Source organism: Marmota marmota, unplaced genomic scaffold (genome assembly GCF_001458135.2).
Source record: "Marmota marmota marmota unplaced genomic scaffold, marMar, whole genome shotgun sequence".
NCBI classification, from domain to species: Eukaryota; Metazoa; Chordata; class Mammalia; order Rodentia; family Sciuridae; genus Marmota; species Marmota marmota.
The window spans coordinates 1,330,787-1,350,053 of NW_025999944.1; the positions used below are offsets into that span (position 1 = coordinate 1,330,787).

The 19,267-nt window shown below is 44.7% G+C and overlaps 1 protein-coding gene across 4 annotated transcripts in view; it reads right to left on the bottom strand.

Moving 5' to 3' along the window:
- The window catches only part of Msra (methionine sulfoxide reductase A), a 306,864-nt gene that overhangs the window by 81,214 nt on the left and 206,383 nt on the right, over positions 1-19,267 (bottom strand). For all 4 annotated transcript variants that reach the window (XM_048801501.1, XM_048801500.1, XM_015499419.2 and 1 more), the window contains exon 4: positions 7,678-7,784. In XM_048801501.1, the coding sequence (XP_048657458.1) occupies positions 7,678-7,784 (107 nt within the window). The remainder of the gene's footprint in view (positions 1-7,677; positions 7,785-19,267) is intronic.

The window sequence follows — 19,267 nt, forward strand, 5'->3', positions numbered from 1 at the left end:
GGCTGCTGGCTGTGAGCAGCTTCCTGGGGTGTTTGAGATGAACAGGAAGAGTCTGGCATTGACTGAGCACCTCTTCTGTGACAGATATGTTACATACACACCACAGTATACCTACGAGGGCACCACTGTTATCCTGCTCAAAAAATCAAGAACCCAGACTTAACAATGCAAGGTCATACAACAAGCAAGGACACAGCCATGTGGCCCCAAATTATCCATGCACTTCCATGGGCTTTTGATCCATCTCCAGACTAGGAGAATATGCAACCCTACAAAGAACTCAGCTGTGCATGTGTGTGGGTACCATTTCCTGACCTCACCTGAGCAAAAACGTTCATGAAATTGTAGGCTCCAACATTCCCTACCCTCCTAATACATATTAAACATGTAACAATTAAAATTTAAAAGATTCATCTGGATACATCCTAAAATCATCTTGAATACCACAGGGACTTCCTGTGCTGCCCTTGAAAGATGAATTAGAGTGTTACCCATGGAGAATTTGAATTCATTTGTTCCAGTGTCACTCTGTGGGGTTATTTTTGTGTCTACACCTCCACTAAAATGAAAATGTCACTTGGCCCTCACAAGAATGTTTTCTTCTACCATCAGTTGGAATCCTAGGGTGACTGCAATGCACTTGAATGAAAAGCAGTGAATGCAAATGAAAGACAGATTACCCAGCAATACGGTGTCTGCCTTGCTTCTGGAAGCTGCCACTGCCGCCCAACTCCACCCTGGGGAAGTGCTTCCCTGACACTGCAGTGAAGGCCTGCAACCACCAGAGGGCAGTGACACAAACCAGATTTGTGATTGGGGACTGAATGTGGATGCACACAGTTTAATATGTAAAGTCCATTATTGCAAGCTTTTCCTCTCCCCACCCCCTATTAATGAACAAATGCCCAGGGGTAATGCAGAGATTTCTAAATACAGTGCAAGAAAGGGCAATCTGTACTCGTATACAGGGAGTCTAACACACAGTAATGAGTGGAAATGAAAATAATCACCCAGATGCAACTGAACCATTAAGGCTAAAGATCTTGCTGTCTGTACCTCTGCACACATAGAAATATAGATGCCTGTCACCCAGAATTGGGCATTTTAAAAATATTTATTTTGCAAGTTCTTATTTAGAGTTCATAATAATACTCTTAATTACAATCTCAAAGCTCTAAGAGAGGTCTAAGAGGAATTCTAACTCTATGTCTGGGCATACAAAGGGGAATTTTTCTCTCCGACTAAGGTAAATGACTGAATTATTCAGGAACTTGCCATGAGCATTTAAATCATAAGTTCAGGCTGTAAACAACAGTACAAATTTTTTCTTTTTTTAAAGATGAAGAAGAGGTATATAATCCCCAAACCATAAAATATCAACTGACATTTACCCACGTCTACACTGGCGTGATTTTCCAGCGTTGGTGGAAGCGGGAGTCCTCTGGAGCTCCCTCGCTGGTTTTAAACATTGCAGGACATGAACACAATAGACCTGAGAAAGAATCCTTCCAGCAGGCAACCTACCCATTTCCCTGGGAACACAGAAACAGAAATAACTTGGCCAAGGAGTTCTGAAAGGAAGATTCCCTGATCCTGTATTTGAACAAGGGTTTGAAATTTGAAGGCCTGTGAAAAAGCCAGATGAAGCCATTGCTGACCATCTTGTTTCTGGAGTCGCCCAGTCACACCCTAAGAGTCATAAAATGCTAGACAGATTACCAAGTGCCTACACGCTGTGTGGGTGAAAGCATGTGGAATTCACAATCAAATGACTCTCTCTAAGTTTCGTGTCAGGGTTATCTTGGGGATGTGAATGACCCGCTCTGAGCTCTAATTTTCTCCCAGGGCAGGTAAGAGAATAGAACCTGCTCTAGCCCCCAGTATGGGTTCAAAGGTCATTCATCATAATATGGGGGAAAGTGCTGAGAACTGTGGAGATTTATGAAAAATTTCACTGTTTTTGTTTTCTCTATATTACACACAAGGAATTAGAGCTGCAGAGATTCATTGAAGGTCATGGTGGGTGAAGGTGGAGCCAGGGTCCCAGCTGGACGTTCTCACCCAGGGCCATGATGCCCACCCCCCACACGAACACACAGCAAGGCATAGTCTGCTCAGGCCACTATTACAAAAGGCCACTAACCAGGCAGCTTCAACAATAGACATCTGCTGTCACCGTCTAGAGGCTGGAAGGCCAAGGCCAAGGTGCTGGTGAGGTAGGTTTCACTGTGAAACCCCTTCTGGTGGCTTGCAGAGGGATGCGGGTTGCTCACAGGACTTCTTTGTGCATGGGAGTGGACAGAGAGAGCAAGCACTCTGGAGTCTCTTCTTTAAGGACACTGGGTCTTCCCATCAGGATTGCGCCACCCTTGTAGCCTCATCTAACTCCTGATACCTGTATCTAAATGTCATCACACTTTGTGGGGGGCACTCCAACATATAATTTGTGACATGAGTCTGGCAACTAATCAGTACATAATTAATATTTGATCAGGTAATTATTAATGTACTGAGGAAGATGGGGGAGGGCAAGAAGGACATGTTCTATAGAAGCTCAGGAAACACAGGGGTCCTATGTGTTCCTCCTGGTGGGGAGACAGGTCCAGCTATAGCAGGACGATTCATTGAGTAGACTCGCTTCATCTCAATTCTGTTGGCATAATTAAAACTAATTTCTGGATCAGAAAACTAAAGGGGCTCAACTTTGATTAATATATATTGATTACTACTGCAAGCCAGTGTACAGATATAGATACAGACATATAAAATATCATTTAATTCTTATAATGAACCTACAGGGAAGTTTTGTTATCCACACTTAGTTAAGGTGGGTCAAGGCAGTGGTCTAAATTTTTAGATCAGAGAAATTAACTCATGGCTCAAATAAGAGACCAAGAGAGAGCATTAGGATACTCTTGCCAGCCAGTTATCTAAAAGTCAAGTGATCTCTCCCCTCCACACACAGACACAGAAAGCCTTTTCTCATTTCCTTTCCCAAACATCCTCCAAACCCTAAGGATTTTTTACTGTTGTGATTTCAGCATGCTACTTTAGTAAATGGTATAGGAGTCAAGTCAGGTCCTTTTGGAAGACAGAAATGTTTGAAAGGGGATAAGTTTATACAAATTTCCACCTCCCTTTAAACTAGACAAGGATCTCAAGGAGGAGGAAATCAAGTCTGTCCTCTCCAGGGAACTTGAGAGTGCGGCCTGGGATTCGGCGCAAGCCAGATGGGCTCCTGCCTGGTGAGCGTGGCACACCCTCCTGAACAGTGCCAGGAAGAGCCCCAGCCTCAATCTCCCCTTCGGGGGAGGACATGGGACTGTGGCAGGTGGGAAAGCAGTCCTGGGGCACTGTGGTACTCTGAACAGTGGTCCTCCCCAGTGTCCACGTCCCGATCCCTGAAACCTGTGAATCTTGCTTTATGGGGCACAGATTTCACAGATGTGACTAAGGACCTTCAGATGGGGATTGTCTTGGGTTACCTGGCAAGGGCTGCTAAATCCAACCATGAGTGCCCTTATATTAGAGAGAGGCAGAAAAGGATTAGGCACCAGAGGAGGAGGAGGCAACATGACCACAGAGGCAGAGACTGGAGTGACGAGGTCCCAGGCCACAGAGTGTCTGCCCCACCAGAAACTGGGCAACAAGGAAGGGTTCGCGGCTCGGCCTCTAGAGGGAGCTCGGCCCAGCCTGCACGGTGATTGGAGCTCAGTGAGTCGGCTTTTGGATTTGTGTCCTCCAGAACTGTGAGAGAATAAACTCTTGTGGTTGTGAGTCACCAGGTTTGTGGCAATTGGTTACAACAGCCATCAGGGACTAATATGGGGAGACAAGTCAGAGACGGCAAAAATTAGGAAAGGGAGGTTGTTTTCTAGGCCAATGTCTGACTTCATCCCAGCAAGTATCAGGGTACAATCGCAACCTTGGCACTCCCCCGGTCAGGAGAGCGTGCTCTGGGGTCAGGAGAGCGTGCTCTGGGCTCAGGAGCACCAGGGTGCAGGAGAGAGTCTGCTCCTCCTGGCGTCAACACCCCCAGTCCAGCAGAACTCCACAACCTATAGATTTGGTCTCCAAGGCAACAGCGGGCCCACACAGGAATTAACCTTGGAATATAAGGAAACCTGGAATAATTCTACATGGTGTTCACAAGTTCTTGAGCACCTGTGGTTCTCACCGAGGCCCCTAGAAGTGCTTGATCTTTGGGCCAGAACTATTTGTCACATCTCAGCTATGCCACACTATTTAGGCACTCTGATGACAGTTACAGATGTCTCATGGGAAGATGGCACGATGACTGCAGGACCTGGTAGACCCTGCAAAGGGCTTTGGATTTCACTCCAAACACAACAGGGAAGCCAGGAACAAGTTGGGCACAGGGAAGGGAATGTTCCCGTTGTATTTAAGAAGGCCACCTCTGCTGTCCTGTGTGGGTAGTCACAGTCACGGAGAGAGGAGAGGTTCAGTGGCCCAGGAATAGATCACGGTGGCCTAAGGTATGATATGAACATGACAGTGAAAGAGAAGCAGGGAAACTAGAGATGGAGCTGAGAGGTAGAATCTGGGTTAATCTGGCCAACTGGCCGTGAGGGTGAGTGACAGGCACGGATGAGGGTGATTCATAGGGAAGGCTGTTGGGGGCAGGCAGAGGAGGAACACAGGGGCCTTGAGCTGTGTTGTAAGGTGCCTTCAGATATACTGTTGAAAAGGAAGTGAAAATAACAAGTAGGCACTCACGGGTGGGGAGCTGGAGCCCAGTGGGTGGTGTGGACCACAAACATGAGTGTCATTGGTGAGATATGACATTTAAGCTACAAATTAAGTGCTTCAGTGAACATCATAAATAACGGTCTTTATTTTGTCTTGGATATGAGGTATCCCCAGAGCTCACATTAATGCGGAAAGATTCAGAGGCAAATGATTAGGTTATTACAGCTGTCCCCCAATCAGTCCTTCCTAGTCTGAATGGGCTGACTGGGTGGCAACTGTAGGCAGGAGGGGTGTGGCTGGAGAAGGTGGGTCACTGGGGGTGTGTTCTTCCCTATGGTCCCTTCCTGCCACCTCCTTCTCTCTTTCTCCTTCCTGACTCTGACGTGAGTTGAGCAGTCATGTGGGTGATGGATGGGTGGGTAGATGGATGGGTGGATGGCTGAACAGAAAGACTGATAGAGACAGATTTTGCAACACTTTTTGTATTTGAAATATAGTGGGTAATTTGGCATTTGCTCCATCCAGAAATGTATTAGTCTTATTAAGACTTAATATGGCTGGCAGAATAAAAAATAAAAAGGGCTGAGGATGTGGCTCAGTGGTTAAGCACCCCTGGGTTCAACTTGTTCCTGGCTTCCCTGTTGTGTTTGGAGTGAAACAAGGCCCCTGTGTTTCCTTCCTCTGCCTGCCCCCAACAGCCTTCCCTATGAATCACCCTCATCTGTGCCTGTCACTCACCCTCACGGCCAGTTGGCCAGATTAACCCAGATTCTACCTCTCAGCTCCATCTCTAGTTTCCCTGCTTCTCTTTCACTGTCATGTTCATATCATACCTTAGGCCACCGTGATCTATTCCTGGGCCACTGAACCTCTCCTCTCTCCGTGACTGTGACTACCCACACAGGACAGCAGAGGTGGCCTCCTTAAATACAACAGGAACATTCCCTGTGCCCAACTTGTTCCTTCCCACCCCCCAACCCCCGCCAAAAAAAAAAAAAAAGACTCAGTATGATGTACAACATATACAAAGGAAAACTCTGCTTTTCTTCTCCCTTTTAATGAAAGAAATATTCAGAAGAATTGTATTTTCTGCTCACAAACCTTGAGGAGTTGGGAAGAAGTTAGGTCCTATGGCCCAGAGAGCTAGCTTTATATTTGTTAATTTACATTCACATTTCAAGACACATAATCTCTCAGTGGTCAAAAGATTTAATTCCTAAGTGAGGAAGAGCCACATTTTCAGGATAAGAGAATCCCTGACCACCCCACCCATATCAGGCCTTGCTTCAGTTTAGGATGCCAGAGATGTTTCACAGGCATACTTGGCAGGTAAATTGTCCACGTTTGATATTTAATAATAATAATAATACATTTGATCATATCTTCTAATCAATGTTATAAGCAAATAATACTTCTGTGAAATTCTCTAAGGAAAAATTTTGAATATGAAAAAGAGGTTAAGGAGAGGTTACAAAGACTTCCTCCAAGAGGCAAGAACACCTCCACAGCCTTTATCTGTCAAGCTCGGTGAGAATAACCCTGCGCGTTCAGGGTCAGCACACCCAGTGTGAAGTTCAAATTTCACTCCTCAAGGTGGTCCTTCTCCTGAGGTCTTCCTGCCCCTCCAGTCTGACAGGAAATAACAAACCTCTTCAGCCATCCTCCTTCCCTCGGTTGCGCGCGAGCCGGGATCCACAGCCCAGCCAGCTTTGCAGAAAACCACAGTTTAGATGGAAAATCACTTTTGGTTTCTGGCCCCTCAGCGGTACTGCACATCTAATTAGCTGAACAATTGGTCCCTGTGATAAAATCAGCTAATTTTATGTTCAAATGGCTGCTCTGTGGTAAGCAATACTGTCACTCTAAACATCGCACATCAAGAAGTTGCTGAAGAAGCTGGTTGCTAGGGGTCGCTGGGGGCAACCAGTGACGACCATTACACTTAGTAACCTAAGTCGTGTCACAGCTGGCGCATGGGGTCCCACCAGGCTCACATTAGATGCAGCCACAGAATGCAGTGACACGGACTAAATGCCAACCTTGAAGAGGGAGAACGGGAAACAGAAAATGAATGGAACGGGAGGTTGGCAGAATCCACCCGCTCTTAGGAATAAATCTAAGCATACAGCTGAGGAGGGCCAGTCCTGGTCACCTGCCCAGACACTGCCTCCTCATTCAGCTGGGAAGCCGATGGTGAAAACCACGTCTCCCCTACTTTGTGGCTCCCAGTTTCAAAAATATGTTCTAAGGTAAATATGAAAGAAAAGATGGACTACTTTACGGCATAAAAGCTCACCATTTCACCTTTCACAGGCAAATTTTTGATTGTTTGGTATGTATATTATACCTAGGAAATTATACCAAGGAAATTCATATGAATCAAACTAGAAATCAATTATCAAGTTAGAAATTCATATGTATCAAAACTAGAAATAAGGATCTCAGAAATAGATGACTGCATACAAGTTTATGTGAAGATACTGAGAGATACACCTACCTCTAAGCATATCTATGTGTATATATAGAAAGGTACAGTGAGAGATTTATGAAATACCTTCACTTATAAATACCTCAAACAGTAATCAGCCTGTAGCCAACATCCGGCCAGTTGGCCGTTGCTATCCTAGTACTGTCACCACTACTACACAGCTGCAGGTGCGCTAGATCACCGGTACATAAGTCACGTGGGGAAACTCTCTCTTGCACATGATTTCTAAGATTCAGGCACATGACTATTAAGTCACACAGACAACATGTGAATTGAGACAGTTGGATGTTAGCGGCCCCCTGCATGACCACAACCACACATGTCCAGGTAATAAAAGTCTAAATGAAAAAGGACCCGAGAAGAGACAGTTTACAGGTAAAAGCTGTTCAAAATGGAACACAGTTCCAGATGAAAAGAACCAATCTCCCTCAGCCCTTAGGGCTGCCCGAGTCAGGGTGGCAGCAGGTGAGGGGGCCTACCTTCTGATAGTCCTCCTTGGACCTCAGGGCTGCCTCCATCTGCGCAGCAGAGGACGGGTAGATTGCCAAGCGGTACTGGGTGCCATGGTCGTGGCCTTGGCGCATGCCTGGGGTGGAAAACAGAGAGGATTATGTGGTTCAAGAATTGGTTTCCCTTTTTTTTTTTTTAAAATATTTTTTAGTGTTGATGGACCTTTATTTTATTCATTTATTTATATGTGGTGCCGATAATCGAACCCAGCGCCTCACACATGTGAGGCAAGCACTCTACCACTGAGCCGCAACCCCAGCCCCTATTTTCCCTTTTGACAACTGCCCCAGACTCCTCCAACAGAGGACCCACCTTCCATAAGGACCGTTCTGCATTTTCAACATGAGCACAATGCAAATTGCCTGGAGGTCCAGCTGAGGGGCCACTCTGGTTCAGAGTGGGGAGGGCCCTAGGACCTGTGTTCCTCATGTGCTCACAGGTGGTGCTGGTCACCACATCTCACTTTGAGGAACAAGACTTTAGAGTCTGCTGGATGCTCTGATGGTTTCTTATTCAACCATCAGCAACATTTTTGCTCCCAGTGCTGTGGACGGCTTGCTGTGTCAACTCCACTCTTCCCAGCACCTCTCTCTGGGATGCCGTGTGCAATGCTCACGCTGCACCCCACCATGCACATGCATGCACCCAGCTCCCATTCAGCCTTCAAGACTTAGTTTCTGCATCTCTTTGCAGCACCCTTTCATGGTCAGCCTCCCCATCTGGGAGTTACCACTGTCTCCTTTGGCTCCACTGGGCCTCTGAGGTCCCTCTCCTAGAGGATGACCACTCTGCTTTGTTGTTATGTGCTGTCCACCTCCCTCCTCTCTGAGCCTTTTGCAGGGCAGAGCTGAGAGTCTCAGTGCATGATACAGTTCAGACACAGAGCCATGTGTCATGGTTTGGATATGAGGTGCCCCCCTCAAGCTCATGTGAGATAATGCTAGAATGTTCAGAGGTGAAATGATTGGATTGTGTGAGCTGTAACCTAATTAGTCCACTCTGAATGGACTGGGTGGTAACTGTAGGCGGGTGGGGAGTGACTGGAGAACGGGTCACTGGGGCGTGGTCTGGAAGCGTTGTTCTTTCCTACGGCCCCTTCCCATTGCCCCCTGCTTCTTTGTTGCCAAGAGGTGAGCAGCTTCTTGCCTCAGACCCAGAGCAATGGAGGTGATCATCTATGGACTGAGACCTCTGAAACTGTGAGCCTCAGATAAACTTTTTGTCCTCTAAATTTCTGCATTAGTTAGCTTTTGCTTCACTGTGACCAAAATATCTGACAAGAAAACAATGCTTCCACATGAAGAGTATGTGAGCTCATATCTTGTGATCCAAGCCCCTTTGGTCAATACCGGAGTTTGAATCAATCTATCAAACTCTTCTCATCATATTTCATTCACACCATTAAATTCAAATAACAAAATGACCTTTCTTAAGAGCTACAGGAAAAGTGTATAAAGGAGCTGGAGAGTTAGGCCAGCAGAAGCAACTGCAGTGGCTAAAGACACCGAAGGTTCACTCTGGCAGGTGAGGGACTGAGAGGAATTCACAATTGAAAGAGGGGACCAAATTAGAGGCTGAAAGTCATACTCCATGTATGTATAATGTGTCAAATATCCTACTGTCACATGTAACTAAGAAGAACAAATAAAAAAATCATAAAAAGTTAGAGGCTGAAATCATGACAAACCAGCAGAGGCAGGGTGGAGCGCAGGCTACGCCAGGGTGTGTGTGTGTGTGTGTGTGTGTACACGTGTGTGCACATGAGCAGGCGTGTGTGAGAGGTTACATCTGGCATCTACTTCTTCCCACTCCCGGCCTAGCTGACTCCCTAGAAGCCCCCTCCTCCTGCCTTCAGAATCCCATGCTTCCCTCAGTGGGGACAGGCCATGTGGGACCAGGAACTAATGAGGGGCTTCAAGAGTCAATACCAAGAATAACACCAGAATATCCATTTAATAACCAATTCACTCCTCCAAGCACCATTTAGTTCCAAATCTCAATTTCATTTCTGTGTAAGTCACATATTCACTATTTATTCACATAAATATAATTTATTAACTCTCTAGTACATGCTGCATTTTCCAAGCACTGAGGATACAGCAATGGGCACTAGAAAGCCTGTCTTTCACAGAGCGTCCATTCTAGTGGCGTGTAATGCACTGGAGACACAGACACTCCACGGCACCTGAGCCATCTGTTTTCTCCTTTGATTCTCCTCCCTCACTTACAAGTGGGGCTTTGGCCACCCCCCACCTTACAACTACAACTCATTTTTTAAAATAAGCTTTGTAAAGCTCTCATATGCTCCATACATTGAAGACAATAAGCATCTACGTATTTGGTTCAAGGTCTTTGAATTATCATAGGGTCATGAAAATTGTTTCTTATGGATAAAATCTTCTGTTTAGCAAACAAGGTGGGAATAATTAACAATCACTCTAAGGATGTGCTTACCAGTGGCCTCTTCCACTGAAGAAGCCCACTTCATTCATTATATCACATATAACCTGGTAGAAGGAGTGCACAAGAAATCCTTACAGTATGCCTGTATTTAGATCTTCTCTGCAGTGACATGGTGATCTAAGGGAGATTTCACAGTGTCATGTGGTCAGGCAGAAAAGAGGCCGGTGACTGTCACTGTAGGCAACTGTGCAAGATAACCCATTTATACAAAAATAATTTGTGGATTAGTTATACAACTGGAGGTTATAAACTTCTGATAAAACCCAGGGAAAGGCTTTAGGACCCTTCCCTGAAGCCAGGATCCCTTGACTGTAACTTGACTGTCACCACAGTATGGCTCCCTTGCTGTCTTTCTTGTGCAGAAGTGGGGTGTTCCCCAAACATTCTGGATACCTTAAATGGAACTAACATTGTGGATACTGTTCACCTTTCCTTTTGCATCAACCAAAACTGACTGGTCATTCAATGGAAATAGAGACAACATTCACACATTTACAAGCACCATCTGCAAACAGAAATCTTACAAATTTTAACTTATATCCCCAACCTTCTGATACCAATCTAACATAACTAAAACCCCCCATGTCTATAATAATGCCCACTCTCTTCCTGGTCACTCTGGTCAAGCATCTGGCTGGTCAGAGAATAAGGAAGAAGTGTTAACAAGTGAAATATGATAGGAGACAAAGAGAAGACTCCTACACACAACAATGTGAATGTGTTTTTTTTCCATCAAAGTTCATCCTGAAGAGAAGACATAATATCTTGAGATAAAACCACACACCCGCACCCACATGTGCACTGTGCGATTGACCTGCACGCTTCAGGTCACAGGTGTCAAATGGATAGGACTTGGAAATGTGGATCAGATGGTTTCCTGCGAAGTAAGAGTTGATGCTTGATGGATTGAAAACCTTAAGACTTTTCTTCTTGCCTTTGCATTGTCAGCATCACCCAACACTTCGGCATCCTTCCAACCTCCACTGGTTTGAGTCATGAACACAAAACAGCCATTCATTCACAGGTGGGAACACGGGTTTACTAGGAGAAACCTAGGACTGACTGCTATTGTTTGTGGAACAGCTGATGAGGGTCTAACCATAGGTTTTCTGTGAGGAAGAAAGGAGACAGGCCCTGGGTACTTTGCTTACTGGTGTTGAGAACTTTTCCTTCCTACAATTCTCACCAAATTTGGAACTCTTCAGAACAGCTAATTTGAAATAAAAATAATGAACAACATCACACAAAATCCTCTAGGTTTGCCATTTTTTTGTCCCTCAAAAAGCTTTATTTACATCCAACTCTCAGTCACAGAGCAGAGGTCACACCTATGAATCCAAAGATGAATCAACATTTGTCTTATGTGCATAGAAAACATACCACCAACCTAATGTTTAACTCTCTATTACATTTTTAGCAGAACTATCTTCCTAGTTAGATTTTAACCCTGATAATCAATGGAAAACAAACCTAAGGAAGTAAAAGAGCTCTCTGATGAATCAAGAGGTCCCCCTCTTGGCATCTGATCTAAAGTTTGGAAAAACTGGGCCTATTGGCATTACTTTGTATGCCCTGAAATACACAGCCCTGGTGTATTATAGGAGGGAAAGAAAAGGCCTGCAGAGTGTTAGCAAGAAAGAATACCAGCATTCATAACTTTGAAAAGTTTTCTTTGCCTGTTTCCCTTCCTGGTAACAATCCATGCATCCTCCCTATTTCAGGTAAGGTACTAGGTATATGAATGAAGAAATAAAACCACAGTATTATTTTTCAACTAAACATACTCCATAAAGGGAAACAGAGAGACCAATAAGCATAATCAAGTTTTAAAGATGTTATGGGAAAAATCTGTGCAGGTTTGAATAATGCAGGGGTTCAGACAGGGAAGAAGGTAAGTTATGAGAGGTGGGGGAGGGGCTTCATTCTGCAAGGATGCAGACAGATGTGACTCATCTGGATGAGAAGGAGGTAGAAACATGGGTGAAAGTTTCTCCAGGAGGCAAAACAAGGTAAGGACTGCATATGGAACAGCATGGTGCCTTCAGGGGCCTGGAAGGAGCTGGCACTGCTTGAAGAGCAACACAATGTGGTCAGTATCTTTATCAAAGCCCCAAATTGTTACTTGTCGAGGATCAGCCTTCTTCACCAAGCTCGAAGCCCAGATGAGAAAGATGGTTCCCTAGGAAATATGGTTTGATGCCCAGTGGATTGAAAAACCAGATGAGAAAACCAACACCCAGGAGCTGCTGCAAATACTCGAGCCAGACCTCCTGCCCACCCTCTGAATCACAACGCAGATGAAATGGCCGGCTGACATGGATTGATCCAAACAGCTTTATGATGCCATTCTCCAGAGGCAAAAATAGCCAAAGTTTATTTTGAGAACAGACAGAAAAAAATGCCATTGAAAAATGGAATAAAATCCTATATGTCTTTCCTTCTTCTGCAAACAGATATGTTCTCTCCAGCAAAAGCATAATGCCAACTATGTACTCAACATTAGGGAGGTTCCAGAGGAATCAGGATATGATCCTTGGTCTCAGGAAATACCCTGGAGAGAAGGCAGAGGAAAAGGAACAATTATGAGGTTGACACTGCACCTCATTTCATTAGGTCTTTGCCAGTACTGTGCTTCCGGAGTGAGGCGGCTAAGCCATTCCAAAGCTTCTGCTTCCTTCTTGTGAACTTCATTCAGCACATTCACTTTATCCCTGTGAAGAAGGGCTAAGCTGCTTTCACAAAAAGGAAATTATGGATAAGAGACATTAAGTGACATTATCTGCCTGAGGTCACATTATCAACTAAATGGGTCTCCTATGATTTCAATCTTGGTTTATCTGACTCCAAAGACCTTTCTCCTTTCAAAATTGATGCACAAGATGTTCTAGCAGAATAATCAAAAGACAGTTGAACAAACTGTTCCTGTATATGGAGTATCTGGTTAGGGGAGGAATATTGTAGCGTAGAGCCCAGGAATTTAAAATGGCTGGGTGTATTCTGAGGATTGTGCAGAGATAGGACTGGGGCCTGGTAGGAATTAAAGCCAGTCAGTTGAGCTTGAGGTTACACAAGTATCTTGACAAGTCACACCAGGGACCAGAGGACCAATATAAAGATTGGCCTCAAGGGAACCAGAATCCTGGGTGCATATAAATCATTTCTGACCCTAAATTTTCTTTTACACAGACTCAACAAGTGCTATGAAGTTTACCCATACCTCCATCTGGCTTTGGAAAAACTAAGCAGTCAATTTGCTGTTGGGCAGTCTGCGTGGTCAGGCAGGCAAGCAGAAGGTGTGCTGTGGGGGTGCAAGGAGGACACCGGGCTGAGAATCAGCTCTGTGCTTGGCCATCCTCCATGCCACTCCTAATGGGTTCATGAGGCACGGGTGCTGGGTGCTCTTGATGTGGACTGACTCTTGGCACCTACCCACTGTTTGAAATTTCTCCATCACCTTCTCCACAGAAGATTTACNTGACAAGAAAACAATGCTTCCACATAAAGAGTATGTGAGCTCATATCTTGTGATCCAAGCCCCTTTGGTCAATACTGGAGTTTGAATCAATCTATCAAACTCTTCTCATCATATTTCATTCACACCATTAAATTCAAATAACAAAATGACCTTTCTTAAGAGCTACAGGAAAAGTGTATAAAGGAGCTGGGGAGTTAGGCCAGCAGAAGCAACTGCAGTGGCTAAAGACACCGAAGGTTCACTCTGGCAGGTGAGGGACTGAGAGGAATTCACAATTGAAAGAGGGGACCAAAATAGAGGCTGAAAGTCATACTCCATGTATGTATAATGTGTCAAATATCCTACTGTCACATGTAACTAAGAAGAACAAATAAAAAATCATAAAAAGTTAGAGGCTGAAATCATGACAAACCAGCAGAGGCAGGGTGGAGCGCAGGCTACGCCAGGCTGCGTGTGTGTGTGTGTACACGTGTGTGCACATGAGCAGGCGTGTGTGAGAGGTTACTTCTGGCATCTACTTCTTCCCACTCCCGGCCTAGCTGACTCCCTAGAAGCCCCCTCCTCCTGCCTTCAGAATCCCATGCTCCCCTCAGTGGGGACAGGCCACGTGGGACCAGGAACTAATGCGGGGCTTCAAGAGTCAATACCAAGAATAACACCAGAATATTCATTTAATAACCAATTCACTCCTCCAAGCACCATTTAGTACCAAATCTCAATTTCATTTCTGTGTAAGTCACATATTCACTATTTATTCACATAAATATAATTTATTAACTCTCTGGTACATGCTGCATTTTCCAAGCACTGAGGATACAGCAATGGGCACTAGAAAGCCTGTCTCTCACAGAGCATCCATTCTAGTGGCGTGTAACGCACTGGAGACACAGACACTCCACGGCACCTGAGCCATCTGTTTTCTCCTTTGATTCTCCTCCCTCACTTACAAGTGGGGCTTTGGCCACCCCCCACCTTACAACTACAACTCATTTTTTTAAAATAAGCTTTGTAAAGCTCCCATATGCTCCATACATTGAAGACAATAAGCATCTACGTATTTGGTTCAAGGTCTTTGAATTATCATAGGGTCATGAAAATTGTTTCTTATGGATAAAATCTTCTGTTTCGCAAACAAGGTGGGAATAATTAACAATCACTCTAAGGATGTGCTTACCAGTGGCCTCTTCCACTGAAGAAGCCCACTTCATTCATTATATCACATATAACCTGGTAGAAGGAGTGCACAAGAAACCCTTACGGTATGCCTGTATTTAGATCTTCTCTGCAGTGACATGGTGATCTAAGGGAGATTTCACAGTGTCATGTGGTCAGGCAGAAAAGAGGCCGGTGACTGTCACTGTAGGCAACTGTGCAAGATAGCCCATTTATACAAAAATAATTCGTGGATTAGTTAAACAACTGGAGGTTATAAACTTCCGATAAAACCCAGGGAAAGGCTTTAGGACCCTTCCCTGAAGCCAGGATCCCTTGACTGTAACTTGACTGTCACCACAGTATGGCTCCCTTGCTGTCTTTCTTGTGCAGATGTGGGGTGTTCCCCAAACAATCTGGATACCTTAAATGGAACTAACATCGTGGATACTGTTCACCTTTCCTTTTGCATCAACCAAAACTGACTGGTCATTCAATGGAAATAGAGACGACATTCACACATTTACAAGCACCATCTGCAAACAGAAATCTTACAAATTTTAACTTATATCCCCAACCTTCTGATACCAATCTAACATAACTAAAACCTCCCATGTCTATAATAATGCCCACTCTCTTCCTGGTCACTCTGGTCAAGCATCTGACTGGTCAGAGAATAAGGAAGAAGTGTTAACAAGTGAAATATGATAGGAGACAAAGAAGACTCCTACACACAACAATGTGAATGTGTTTTTTTTCCATCAAAGTTCATCCTGAAGAGAAGACATAATATCTTGAGATAAAACCATACACCCGCACCCACACGTGCACTGTGCGATTGACCTGCATGCTTCAGGTCACGGGTGTCAAATGGATAGGGCTTGGAAATGTGGAGCAGGTGGTTTCCTGCGGAGCATGAGTTGATGCTCGATGGATTGAAAACCTTAAGACTTTTCTTCTTGCCTTTGCATTGTCAGCATCACCCAACACTACGGCATCCTTCCAACCTCCACTGGTTTGTGTCATGAACACAAAACAGCCATTCATTCACAGGTGGGAACACGGGTTTACTAGGAGCAACCTAGGACTGACTGCTATTGTTTGTGGAACAGCTGATGAGGGTCTAACCATAGGTTTTCTGTGAGGAAGAAAGGAGACAGGCCCTGGATACTTTGCTTACTGATGTTGAGAACTTTTCCTTCCTACAATTCTCACCAAATTTGGAACTCTTCAGAACAGCTAATTTGAAATAAAAATAATGAACAACATCACACAAAATCCTCTAGGAGTTGCCATTTTTTTGTCCCTCAAAAAGCTTTATTTACATCCAACTCTCAGTCACAGAGCAGAGGTCACACCTATGAATCCAAAGATGAATGAACATTTGTCTTATGTGCATAGAAAACATACACCAACCTAATGTTTAACTCTCTATTACATTTTTAGCACAACTATCTTCCTAGTTAGATTTTAACCCTGATAATCAATGGAAAACAAACCTAAGGAAGTAAAAGAGCTCTCTGATGAATCAAGAGGTCCCCCTCTTGGCATCTGATCTAAAGTTTGGAAAAACTGGGCCTGTTGGCATTACTTTTGTATGCCCTGAAATACACAGCCCTGGCATATTATAGGAGGGAAAGAAAAGGCCTGCAGAGTGTTAGCAAGAAAGAATACCTGCATTCATAACTTTGAAAAGTTTTCTTTGCCTGTTTCCCTTCCTGGTAACAATCCATGCATCCTCCCTATTTCAGGTAAGGTACTAGGTATATGGATGAAGAAATAAAACCACAGTATTATTTTTCAACTAAACATACTCCGTAAAGGGAAACAGAGAGACCAATAAGCATAATCAAGTTTTAAAGACGTTATGGGAAAAATCTGTGCAGGTTTGAATAATGCAGGGGTTCAGACAGGGAAGAAGGTAAGTTATGAGAGGTGGGGGAGGGGCTTCAGTCTGCAAGGATGCAGACAGATGTGACTCATCTGGATGAGAAGGAGGTAGAAACATGGGTGAAAGTTTCTCCAGGAGGCAAAACAAGGTAAGGACTGCATATGGAACAGCATGATGCCTTCAGGGACCTGGAAGGAGCTGGCACTGCTTGAAGAGCAACACAACGTGGTCAGCATCTTTATCAAAGCCCCAAATTGTCACTTGTCGAGGATCAGCCTTCTTCACCAAGCTCGAAGCCCAGATGGGAAAGATGGTTCCCTAGGAAATACGGTTTGATGCCCAGTGGATTGAAAAACCAGATGAGAAAACCAACACCCAGGAGCTGCTGCAAATACGCGAGCCAGACCTCCCGCCCACCCTCTGAATCACAACGCAGATGAAATGGCCGACTGTCATGGATTGATCCAAACAGCTTTATGATGCCATTCTCCAGAGGCAAAAATAGCCAAAGTTTATTTTGAGAACAGACAGAAAAAAATGCCATTGAAAAATGGAATAAAATCCTATATGTCTTTCCTTCTCCTGCAAACAGATATGTCCTCTCCAGCAAAAGCATAATGCCAACTATGTACTCAACATTAGGGAGGTTCCAGGGAATCAGGATATGATCCTTGGTCTCAGGAAATACCCTGGAGAGAAGGCGGAGGAAAAGGAACAATTATGAGGTTGACACTGCACCTCATTTCATTAGGTCTTTGCTAGTACTGTGCTTCTGGAGTGAGGCGGCTAAGCCATTCCAAAGCTTCTGCTTCCTTCTTGTGAACTTCATTCAGCACATTCACTTTATCCCTGTGAAGAAGGGCTAAGCTGCTTTCACAAAAAGGAAATTATGGATAAGTGACATTATCTGCCTGAGGTCACATTATCAACTAAATGGGTCTCCAATGATTTCAATCTTGGTTTATCTGACTCCAAAGACCTTTCTCCTTTCAAAATTGATGCACAAGATGTTCTAGCAGAATAATCAAAAGACAGTTGAACAAACTGTTCCTGTATATGGAGTATCCGGTTAGGGGAGGAATATTGTAGCCTAGAGCCCAGGAATTAAAAATGGCTGGGTGTATTCTGAGGATTGTGCAGAGATAGGACTGGGGCCTGGTAGGAAATAAAGCCAGTCAGTTGAGCTTGAGGTCACACAAGTATCTTGACAAGTCACACCAGGGACCAGAGGACCAATATAAAGATTGGCCTCAAGGGAACCAGAATCCTGGGTGCATATAAATCATTGCTGACCCTAAATTTTCTTTTACACAGACTCAACAAGTGCTATGAAGTTTACCAATACCTCCATCTGGCTTTGGAAAAACTAAGCAGTCAATTTGCTGTTGGGCGGTCTGCGTGGTCAGGCAGGCAAGCAGAAGGTGTGCTGTGGGGGTGCAAGGAGGACACCGGGCTGAGAATCAGCTCTGTGCTTGGCCATCCTCCATGCCACTCCTAATGGGTTCATGAGGCACGGGTGCTGGGTGCTCTTGATGTGGACTGACTCTTGGCACCTACCCACTGTTTGAAATTTCTCCATCACCTTCTCCACAGAAGATTTAGNTTGTGCTCTCATCCTAGCCTCCTTACCGCCACCTCTGGCACTATATTTTTCTGTGTTCTGTCACTTAAGATATGTGTATGCAAGCATTATTAGACAAGTGTATTTAACTATTCATAATTTGAGAGCTAATTTCTTAGGTCAGTGTACGGCTTGCACATGCCCAAGGAACATTACCCTGAGAGAAAGACCACAGCCTTCCCTGCCATTGGTGACACTCAGGATGGCATGTGGTCTTACGTTATTTGATTCATTGTTCTTGTGAGATCAGCGTGGGGAGAAGCTCGGCACTGTGGCTTTATCTCCTGAATTTTGAACACCCCACTCTCATCTTCAAAATATAACTCAAAGGAAGATGGAATGACCAATGAATGGCTCAGAACTGGAATATTTCCAAGCACAAAAAGAGTTTGTCCTATTCCTAACTGACTGCTAGTTTACCTCCAAGGCCACCTGTGTGCTACAGTGGCACAAGAAGACCTCCGGGGATGACCAGCATCAGGGGGCAGTTCAAACAGTGCTCCTTCAGCATGGCTGCCTGCCTTCTGCAGGAAAATGGGGTCTCCATGGGAAAGAAGGCACAGTGCCCTTGAGTCCTCCACAGGCAGTGAGCCTGCCCCTCCCTGAGCCTTCGCTTATTACCCAGGCGACCCTTTTCTGGCACACCTGGCCGGCCTCTCTGGGGCTTGAGACAAGCCTTAGTAATACAAAACAATCTCACATGACCTGAATGGGAAATTACTTCTGTCCATTTTAACTGACAGCTCATTTCAGATTTAAAACATGGAGTAAATGAATGACCAGCCCTTGTTTCATCAAAAGGAAAGAAGGGAGGGAGGAGGTTGGTCATCAAACAGCTAATGGTTCATGTGAGCATCAGAAGAGCTGTGATCCTGGTGCCCTCGACACGGGCCGGCCACTGGGCCTAACTGGAAATATCCATCCAGTTCTCCAGGTGCCGGGAGCATCATTATCTCC